The sequence below is a fragment of the Macrobrachium rosenbergii genome, chromosome 27 (assembly GCF_040412425.1).
Source record: "Macrobrachium rosenbergii isolate ZJJX-2024 chromosome 27, ASM4041242v1, whole genome shotgun sequence".
Classification (NCBI taxonomy): domain Eukaryota; kingdom Metazoa; phylum Arthropoda; class Malacostraca; order Decapoda; family Palaemonidae; genus Macrobrachium; species Macrobrachium rosenbergii.
The window spans coordinates 25,222,967-25,234,508 of record NC_089767.1 but is presented as its reverse complement, the minus strand read 5'-3'; the positions used below and the strand labels follow the sequence as shown (position 1 = coordinate 25,234,508).

Below are 11,542 nucleotides of genomic sequence, written 5' to 3'. Positions count from 1 at the left end.
GAATATGCAAGCGAATGAATCCAACAGCGAATTATTATAAATGATAAGTAAGTGTATTATCAGTGCCATCATAACATTCCCTCATTGTAGCAATATGCTCAAGAAGAAAGGATGTCATGACGTCAGTATTGTGAAAGAGCGTTCATTTGGAAAAGGGCAGGGCAAGGAAGGGCTACAAAACGGGCATTTGATATGAAAAGAACTGAAGACAAATGGTGCTTTTAACTGACATACTAAGGTACTCAAAATCAATTTTGCCTCTCTAAGGTCTAAAATCTATTTATTTAGGTTTTATTTTTGAAATACAGTATTGTTACTTAGGGTGTATATATATATATTTATATATATAAATATAAATATATATATATATGAATGAAATTATATATATATATATATATATATATATATATATATATATATGTATATATATATATATATATATATATATATATACATATATGCATACATATGTATACATATATGTATATATATATATATATATATATATATATATATATATATATATATATATATATATATATATATATATGGAAAACCTACAATGATCTCCATTTTCAATCCGTTTCTCTCTCTTTAGTCTTTTGTATAAATCATGCAACTCACAAATGCTCATTTATTATAATGCTATCCATAATGTGGTTCGGATTCCACAATAAGCTGTAGGTCTCATTGCTAGGTAACCAGTTGGTTCTCAACCACGTAAAATAAATCTAATCCTTCGGGCCAGCCATAGGAGAGCTGTTAATCAGCTCAGTGGTCTAGTTAAACTAAGGTATACTTAACATATGTGAATAAAAAAACAAAAAGTGAAAAACGACCAAATCCTTACCTTAAAGTACTGGACATAAACCGTGTCAGACACCCACATCATTTTTATTTTGGGGTCATCCAAGACAGCTCTGAAGGACTGGTAGGGCTGTGAAATGTAACGCACAGCCAACAGGGACATGAGATTCCCGCTGTAACTCTCGAGAACGATCATCACCAGCACCCCCAGCTTCCAATGATCATTCTCTCCCACCAGGAGATGAATACGTCACTGTCAGCTGTAATTATGGAGACGTGGCTGTTATTTCTTGCTTGTGATGGTCTCTACTGTGTTACGTAATATGGTGTAATGTGGTGATATGCATTACTACCCTAATACTATTCTCCTTACATTTAAATACTTATATATCTATTTATTAATTTATTAATTTAATTTTTTCTTTTTTAATAAGTGTAATCTCTTCTTTCTGCATTTCCTTTTACTTCCTCTTACTTCTTTCTTCTTCTTAATGACCACCATATTCTTTAGAAGCTCGAATTTCAAGTCAATGGTCCCTTTGGTAGGCTTGTTCCATATGAATAGGTTTCATCTACTAAATAACAACAATAACACACATTAGGAAAGACTATGCTTTGAAGAAGACACAATGGAGAGAGAGAAAGAGATAGAAAGAAAAGAAAGCATATGGGAAGTAGATTATTAGAAAGATTAATTCTTATCTTTGAAATCTGAGGCCTCAAGTTTTCCCTTAGATGAAAAAAAATACAACGGCTTTAATTCTCTCATTTTATTTGTCAATAACCACCACCGATAATTTTGAATATGAGGTTTTCTGCAATCCTGAAAATTTTAATTTTAGTTTTCTGTAAAAGAAAACTACTGTGCCGGCTTTATCTGTCCTTCCGCACTTTTTGCCTGTCCGCACTTTTTTTCTGTCCGCCCTCAGATCTCAAAAACTACTGAGGCTAGATGGCTGCAATTTGGTATGTTGATCATCCCCTCTCCAATCACCAAACATACCATATTGCAGTCCTCTAGCCTCAGTAGATTTTATTTTATTTATGGTTAAAGTTAGCCATAATCGTGTTTCTGGCAACGATATAGGATAGGCCACCACCGGGCCGTAGTTAAAGTTTCATAGGCCGCGGCTCATACAGCATTACACCGAGACCACCGAAAGATAGATCTATTTTCGGTGGCGTCGATTATACGCTGTAGCGGCTGTACAGAAAACTCGATTGCACCTAAGAAACTTCGGCGCATTTCTTTTTTTTTTTTTGCGAACTAATACTTTCCTTTCAACAAAAGAGATTATTTATGTTTTGATCTTTTGTAATGAAAAACCTAAACTCTTTCTGTTTGTGAACTTTTTTTTTTAAGAAAATATTTTTATAATTAACACAATTAATTCAGCAAACTATTACCTACATTCCTTTTGAGTGACTAACTCATTATTTCGACAAACATTCTTTGACCCTAAAACCCTCAAATTTTAATCTCGAAGAGAGAGAGAGAGAGAGAGAGAGAGAGAGAGAGAGAGAGAGAGAGAGAGAGAGAGAGAGAGAGAGAGAGATGCGCGGTGTTGCTTGTCTAGGAACCATAGATATTAAGAGTAAAATTCTGTAACTGATCTCTATTTGCACTAGGGTAGTGGAACTGTTCGATCGCCTGTTCATAAACATTCAAGTTTACCCACACTGCGGCGGTCCATCCCTGGTCGTATCCTCTGTTTGGTTTCCCCGATAAACAAATAACCATTATTTGCTTAACATTTTTTGACATTTAGTCACTAGTCTCTCTTATTTCCTATTCAAAGTAATCTATTCATGTGGCTGATCAGTTGCAATCAGTAAAATAATGTTGCACTTTAAAAACTGATTATATTGATTTTAGCATTCTTGAAAATAGCCTGAAGCAGAGGCGAAGTGTGGAGTCAAAGGTGGAAGAGGAAAGAGCGAGCTGTCCGACTCCACAACTCCGCTACTTAGTAAGAAACTGATTCTGAATGAAGATTGCTTTTCTTGAGTGGCCTCAGCACTAAACTGAATTTGTCATTTATAATTAGTAGGTAATATAATGTAAACAAGAATGATTATTTCACTTCATGGTTATTTCTTGTACAAAATTAACTTCAGATACAGACAAGTAAAAAATGCGCCGAAGTTTCTTAGGCGCAATCGAGTTTTCTGTACAGCCGGTACAGCGTATAATCAAGGCCACCGAAAACAGACCTGGTCTCGGTATAATGCTGTATGAGCCGCGGCCCATGAAACTTTAACTACAGCCCGGTGGTGCCTTATCCTATATCGTTACCAGAAACACCATTATGGCTAACTTTAATCTTAAATAAAATAAAAACTACTGAGGCTAGAGGGCTGCAATTCGGTATGTTTGATGATTGGAGGGTGGATGATCAACATACCAATTTGCAGCCCTCTAGCCTTGGTATTTTTTAAAATGTGAGGAGGGACAGAAAAAGTGCGGACAGTAAAGTGCCGACGGACAGACAAAGCCGACACAATACTTTTCTTTTATAGAAAACTAAAAATGAAGTGAATAAATGATATTGAGGAAAAGAGGTGATTAAAAGGTTTTTGATAATATAAACAAGTAAAGACTAATGCAGTGATAACTGTAATTCCAAACGTAACTAACTGTCCTTCAGGAGGATTTTTCCTTAATTTGAACCTTAATTAAATCTGCTACCCACTTCTCTGATCTTCCTGTCAGGAATAACTCGGCATCAGCTGACCAACCAAAAATCCTTGAAATGGATAATGGACATGAAATATAAATTTTATGCCAAAGACCAAGTGCAGGGACCTATGAAGTCATTCAGCTCTGCAAGGTTTCAAAGATGTAGTAGAAGGAAAACCTCGCAGTTGCAATATGAAACAACTGTTAAGAGAGGTCTGAAATTAGGATGGAAGAAAGAGAACATGAACAGATGTACAGTAAAAGGAATGAAAGGGGTTTCAGCTAGGGGCCCGAAGGGACGCCGCAAAGAACCCGTAAGTAACGCCTACATTACACCGCGTTAGGTGCACTGATAACACTAACCCCCTTTCGGTGATAAAATAATTGAACAACCTATCAAATCCTTGCCTTGATTCATCAGAATCCTGAAATACTTCCCAGCGGTGCCACCGGACGGTCCCGCCCACGACCACTTTATCCTCCTGATGGCGAAGGCGGTGACGACGGCTATGCAGAACGTTATCAGGAAATAGATCCAGACGGATAACGTGAAGGGCAAGGCAAAGCTCCAAGGGTCGACCTCGGTACCACCTCTTCTGCCTTGGATGATCAGGTAGTCTATGATTAGCGGGACTGTGAATACAACGACCCGTGACCTTGCGTAGGTTATAGCTAGTGGACCTAGTGCCAGGTCTGCTTCCTGCAAGGGATTGTTGGAACATCTGTAAGTTTATCAATATGTAAATATATATATATATATATATATATATATATATATATATATATATATATATATATATATATATATATATATATATATATATATATATATATATATATATATATATATATATATATATATATATATATATATATATATATATATATATATATATATATATATGTGTGTGTGTGTGTGTGTGTATGCATATATTCGAGATTTATTATGTATATATTATTTATTTATTTATAAATATATATATATATATATATATATATATATATATATATATATATATATGTTCTGTTTCTTAAGATAAAGGGATAAAACTGATGCTACAATGAGTAAAGAATATAGATTTATAAAATACCTTTCTTTGCACAGCTCCAACCTGTCCATTCCAGGTTCCATTTGGAAGAAGGAAGCCATAAGAGTCTACAGACAGCAATGAATATCTGTTTGAATTATAAAAAAAGTAAAATTAGTAAAAAAAATAATAATACTTAGTGTCTTTTATATAACTGCCAATGTAACATCTATAATTTATATATATAATATTCTCCGGTAAATTTCTTCGAAAATTATAATGATTTTAAGTTTTCAACGCTTTGAATAATGAGGTTTGTCTTAATTTCTTTTTGTGCTTAGCAGAATCCGGATAGTTCAATACCCATCAAGGTCATAAAAGAAAAGCTCAATTGAAAGAGAGTATAAAACATTTTATCATATCTAAAGTACTTAATTAGATTAGTTTAGTAAGGTTTAATATTAACATCTATATAGGAGGATCCTTGTAATGATACATGTAGGTATTTCAGCTTTGGAATGAACTAGTTCCAAAACAGTTTTTGGCGGAAAAAGTTTCTCTATTACCCAAGCAGAGATTATTTCAGGTCAATCTCAACTAAGGGAAAGTCACCATCATATATAAATATGCATAATATACTTACATTGTATATTCCTGCTATATTTTATATCTTACCCTAATAAAATTTTATAGCATAAGTGGTCCTTACGTGAAATTAACCTGTTTGGCAAGCAACCGAACCACGTCATCCACTGGCCCCGTTATACTGTACTCAAGTTCACCATTTTCCGCCTTCGTTTCCGTCAGTATTACGTGGGGCAAAAAGTTCCTTATGGCCGCTTTCACGTGGGCGCCATCCATCATTCTATCAACAGGGATAATAAAAAAAAAAATTGAATACTAACATTAATAACACTTAAAGGTAAAGGAGGAATTGAAAGTATTAAGAACATACAGCACATAAAAGTGGTTTGATCCACGATCCATGAAAATGTGAAACAACTTATATCCAAATGCTGATGAGGTTTGTCATAGTTTCTCCATTTGTTCTTAAATCTAAATATTCTAACACCAAAAGATTATGATTTGTTATTCTAACGGCTCCAGTTACATTTGGGATGTGTGACGTTGTCCTAAAAAAAAACACAAAAAAAAAACAAAGAAAAATATAAAGACGAAAATTTGTTGTTTGATTGATTGATTATGAAATTTAGGTCGAATTATTTGGAAATTAATTCAGAAAGGGCATGTCAGGTGATTACAGTGGCAATAAGTGCGCGATGGGTTTGTGAACAGGTTAAAGTTACAACGAATTTTATTAATAATTATTAATAATTACCAGTAACTGAAGGGCTCTTTTGAAGGGATTACAGATGTAATCGAGGGCTTTTGAAGATCAAGTATAACCTACAGCGTGTTGATATAACCTTGCAAAACAGATGTGGCTATGAATATGCTCCTACCTAGGTTAAAAAGTCATCATATTAAGATATTAAGGATGATATCGTACACAACATAAGCAAAATAACCCCAACCTGTTCATCTTACCTGCTGAACTTATTCGGAAAGGGGTTCTTGTTGCCAACATACACGAGTCCTTTTTCAGGAACCCACGAAGCAGTCTGTACCTTGCGGAGGCTGTACGGAATGTACACGAACGTTCTGCATCTACGGTATATAAGAACATTGTTATAAATTCCATAGAAAGAAGAACAGCTTTGATTAAAGAAACAACGGTCTGAACACTAATTTTCTTTATAAATGTGTCCTGGAACCCACTAAAGCACACGTACGCACAATCACACAGTACACAAAAGGTAAAGCATATCTTAATTTTGAGAGTTCACTATAAAGAAAATAATTACCTCAGAGTAGTGGGAAGGGATTCGAAGAGAACGACAACAGCGTCCATCGAGGAGAGGTCTTCGTGGACAGGATGGAGGTCAGCAGGAAGAACTTTGGTCAGAATTATGAGTCTGGTAGGCTGGGTCAAGAGATCGCTTCCGACCGAGATTTTGATGGTAGTTAGCAAGAATTTCGGGTCATTGCTGACCACCACAACTGTGAGGCACGCCGATGAGCGCTTAATCTAGCAAAGAAAAGAATATGGTAAGTATTATTTGTGTTTTTATTGACAAGGAAATTCAGGATGGTCAAAGATACTTTGAAAGGGGAGGTTGAGCTAAGTGGACAGAAGTATGCCCCTGCTACAGTAAGGACCTCAATAGTAAATAAAACAACTTGTTACAAAAAATATGTGTATTCTTTGTTACAAGGCCCCATAGGTTACAGCGATATCAGTTGCTTATATTCATCGTTAGCTCCAAAGAAAGGAAGTAAAAGGAATCAGTTCATCAGCTTTTAAAAGACAAATATATATTTCATAACTTTTATGATAAAGATAACGACTTGGAGCTACATAGTTACAAAAATATCAACTTCTCATATGCCTAAAGAAGAAATTTTAGTATCACTTAAAAAAGGGAGAGAAATGTAGTTAAAAAGGTTAATTTACGGAAATAAGGAGTATTGTTTATTCTAATATTATGACTTTCTACTTGTAAAACTGCCAAACGTTCGCCCAAGATATTGGCAACAACCCTGTGAAATTTAATACGTCTGGATCATCTGACTGAATGATTGATGTTTTTAATTAACTGTTACTTTGCATTCTGAAACGTCAGCAGAAAAAAATAAAATGAATAATATAGTTAAAAATGTTTACCTCCACTGCTTTCTCTACAGCGGACTGCATGTTAAAAAGTGTGGAGTTAATATCCGCCTGCCCTTTTATCTCCACGTATGAAGGAAAGTATTTGTCTGAAACATTGCGCATGATCTGAAATGGAATTATGATACTGTTAACGAAAGCATCCCAAAGTAATGGCGTGCATATAGGGATATTATTGATATTATCAGTAGTAAATAATGGTATTAATACTAATAGCGTAGTTTGATATGTTGTATCATTTAGCACCCACCAAGTTCCACTCAAACAAATGGTACCCAAAATGAGCATCAAAAAAATATTTTTGGGTTCTTGATTACGTTTGAAGGTTTAACGGAACAGAATTATTCACTTGCTTCTAAGGATATGAAATTTGTTGTTAGTTACGCCTCAGAAACATCATGGGATTTCGTTTTCTATATATAGATATATCTAATTTAAAGAAAATTGATCTGTTACGTGGCTAACACTTTTAAAGTAAGTATACGCCGTTGTCAGGATATATTTTTCCTGTATGGATATTAATCTTTATTTGATCGTTATAATATTTTTATTATAGTTTCCTGGTGGGAAGTTGTACTGTCACACAAAATATCAGTTTCTTACATATCATGACTTTGAAGTACTTAGATATAAAATAATATTCTTCATCTTCCTTTTTCCCCAAACTTATCTGTTGATGAATCAAAGTTTAATATGTCTGCTGGTTTTGAAAATAAGCAAACTTTTTTTTTATTCTATAAATTTAGTGTAGTTTTACTCTATCTTATAACAGAACATTGTAATTCCTGTTTTGGAATGGAATGGAATTTAGAGTTTAGGCCAAAGGCCAAGCGCTGGGATCTATGAGGTCATTCAGCGCTGGGAGGGAAATTGATAGTAGAAAGGTTTGAAATGCGTAGCAGGAGGAAGACCTCGCAGTTGCACCATGAAATAACTGTTAGGAGAGGGTGAATAGCAAGATGGAAGAAAGGTAATATGAATGGAGGTACAGTAAAAGGAATTAAAGGGGTTGGCAGCTAGGGGCCGAAGGGACGATGCAAAGAATCTTAAGTAATCCCTACGGGGCATTCCTGTTTTGAATTCATCTGATAAGAACCATATAAATCATATTTTGTTGGAACATTACCTCAGTAACAGTTGAAGGTGATGTGCTGCCATCTGTGATAAATATGAGGGAACAGGAGGGCACTGAAGAATCCTCTAGCAACGAGATGATTGGTGCTCGTGACAGGGTTAAAATGTCTGCGTCTTCTAAAATGGGAAAGTATTTTGAAAAAGTTTTATTCAGGTAAGAAAGTCATTATGAACATATGGCTCAGTAGACGGACTTTTTGGAGCTAAAAACTAACGAAACAGTATGCTGGGGTGCAATGCCAGAATTTTTAAAAGGTGGCATAATTGCTCCTCAAGAACAGAGATCTTGACCCGGAAAATGGTCTAAATAAGATAGATTAGATGAAAGTTGATGGAGATCTGCATTCAGACTAAAATGTAAGAACTGCTAAAAAGGATAACAAATAGCTTAGTTAAAAGTAGAACTGCCCCAAACAGCGTTCACTCAGCAAGGGCCGACCTGAGCATTATACAGTCTCTGTACTGCTTGGGTGAGTATGGATTTGATTTGTGGTGTGACTTACAGGGAATTAATGTTGGATAATAAGTACCTTAATAACATCAGAACTGATGTTAATAGGCTAACTGACTAATTTTTCAAGTTACTTAAATCTCAAAATGGTAAAAGAAGTATTATGACAAAGCTTTGCTCGCATAAAACCAATAAAGTAGCAGTGACATTGTCTTTATGGAAACCTTTTGCTCTGATTAAAAAAAAATAGATATCAAGAGACATGCAAAAAAAATTGGGTATACAAGCTTTATTTATTTAATGGATGTGGTCTTTATTAACAATGATAATATAAACACAGCCACCTATTCTTCATGTGTATAATCAACGCTTATATAACAACGAGTCTCATCACAAACAATAAGCAAGCAGGAGATACTAAACACTGAAGCTCATTTAACAAGTAAAAAATGCGCCGAAGTTTCTTAAGCGCAATCGAGTTTTCTGAACAGCGTATAATCAAGGCCACCGAAAATAGATCTATCTTTCGGTGGTCTCGGTATAATGCTGTATGAGCCGTGGCCCATGATACTTTAACAACGGCCCGTTGGTTGCCTGTCCTAAACCGTTGCCAGAGGCATGATTATGGCTAACTTTAACTTTAAATAGAATATAAACTACTGAGGCTAGAGGGCTGCAATTTGGTGTTTGATGATTGGAGGGTAGATGATCAACATACCAATTTGAAGCCCTGTAGCCTCAGTAGTTTTTAAGATCTGAGGGCGGATAGAAAAAGCGTGGACAGAAAAAGTACGGACGGACAAATAAAGCAGGCACAATAGTTTTCTTTTACAGAAAACTAAAAGGGTGAACAAAAAAATCTCAATGACACCCCTTGTATAAAATTTCTATCACACTGATAGCAGATATCTTTGTATGTGCTAGAAAAATGAAAATTATTCTTACCTGATGGGTACAGCCTGCTGCTCAGGGCTCTCGGAAGTATCGCTGCCAGAGTCCATAACAAGACATATAACATTTGGATTTTCCTGAAATATGTAAAAGTTAAGAGGCATGTTACATGTTATAGAACATGTATCATTTAATAGGAATGTATAATTTTCCTTTTGTAATGTACATTTACTGGGAATTTTATATAATAACATGGGTATATTATCTTTAATTTAGGTTTTATTACTGAATTCAGTATTCCATTAGTTTATTTTCTCTCTTTGTCATTTGGCCTTTACTCAGCCTTTACTCATTTTCAGTGTTTCCAATTAAGTGGACGTTTAAAGAAGCGAAGATGACTCTCTTGCAAAATGTCTAGTTGCTTTCAGCAATTATTTCCTTTTGCGCTTTTATTAGGTGCAGCTTTTCACTTCATCATCAACGTTCATTATGTTCTATCTTATATTCCTGTATTTACTGAATTTAGGCTAGCTTTTTTCTTTGAGATCAATGGAATTCTGAGTTAACGGTCTTGCAAAATTCGAGTCTTTCAAAAAGCTTATGCATATTGCTGCGCTACTCGAACTTCCATCTCTACCTTACCTTAGCATTATTTTTGATGTTTTGGCAAAGATGTCTCTGATAATTTAGAGAATATGAGCGATGAAATAAACGATTAACCTTCATAAAATGTTGGAAAGAAATCTGTTAATTTTGTTTGCCTCAATGTTGCTGCTGATTAGTGTGTGTTACTTCAATAATGTAAACCTTAGTCCCATACTTGGAAAATTTAGTCGCAACTTAGATGAATAAATTTTGTCGAATTCTAAGATTTCCAGACTGCTGAATCTAGAATATTTTATAAGACAGTAGGGCAGACTAAACATCTGTACTCTTTTCTGGTTAGAGTGTAATCTGTTTAGGGAAAAACCTATAGAACACCTTGGAGGAAAAAAAGCAACATACATAATTTTAAGGGGCAACTTAGCCTTAATCAGTATTAAACAATTAATCACACCTATGCCCTGAGTCATCAGTTATTAGCACAGGTCAATACTTAATCAAACAGTCTTCTTGATAAGGAAATGCTTCTCCCTCTCCAGTTCTTTATATTTTAATTGGTTGTCGAATCTGGTCGTGCTCTTGTACTTGATATGCTGGTTTTCATCAGCAATGAAACCTGAATTATAAACAGTTTTCTTTCAAACAAGTTTGGAGATCATTTGTGTTTTCAGTATTTCCTGCGGGAGGAAATGGTTTTTGGCAGTTACAGTACTCAGCACACGGCTTTACTAAATCTGCCTATTTTTCGTGGAAATATGCTTATTTTGTACACCTTATAAGCAATAAGTAGGAGAAAGATAGAATTCACCTTATATAGACACAGGGTCAAAATGAATGTTCAAGGATAGGGTGCAATGGTCGATCATCATATATATATATATATATATATATATATATATATATATATATATATATATATATATATATATATATATATATATATATATATATATATATATATATATATATATATATATATATATATATATATATATATATATATATATATATATATGTGTGTGTGTGTGTGTGTGTGTGTGTGTGTGTGTGTGTGTGTGTGTGTGTGTATCACCTGAGACCACTTTTTTATTCTTACTAGTCTCATTGTTCCCATTCATAAGTATACGTATACGACAAAGCCATTATTTTAAGGAATGAAGTGATAAGTTTTGTATTCATTAAAAATTTATTCCAAAATACAGTTGATCATGATTCTA

General features: G+C 34.4%; 1 protein-coding gene across 1 annotated transcript; it reads right to left on the bottom strand.

Moving 5' to 3' along the window:
• Nucleotides 1–3,451: 3,451 nt before the first annotated feature.
• On the bottom strand, nucleotides 3,452–9,849 carry LOC136853310 (uncharacterized). The gene is made up of 8 exons (XM_067128673.1): nucleotides 9,777–9,849; nucleotides 8,373–8,497; nucleotides 7,241–7,354; nucleotides 6,381–6,604; nucleotides 6,064–6,183; nucleotides 5,236–5,380; nucleotides 3,922–4,187; nucleotides 3,452–3,554 (listed from the first exon to the last, which is right to left on the bottom strand). The coding sequence occupies exons 1-8, from the start codon at nucleotides 9,847–9,849 to the stop codon at nucleotides 3,452–3,454; spliced, it is 1,170 nt and encodes a 389-aa protein (XP_066984774.1).
• Nucleotides 9,850–11,542: the final 1,693 nt, after the last annotated feature.

Bases quoted from the DNA above. Each gene is read 5' to 3' on its own strand.
- LOC136853310 (XM_067128673.1), bottom strand. From the start codon at position 9,849: ATGTTATATGTCTTGTTATGGACTCTGGCAGCGATACTTCCGAGAGCC. The intron at 6,184-6,380 runs GTAATTATTTTC...TATATACCGTAG, and splicing joins TCCCTTCCCACTACTCTGAG to ATGCAGAACGTTCGTGTACA. The intron at 3,555-3,921 runs GTATTTCAGGAT...ATCCATTTCAAG, and splicing joins TCCGGTGGCACCGCTGGGAA to GATTTTTGGTTGGTCAGCTG.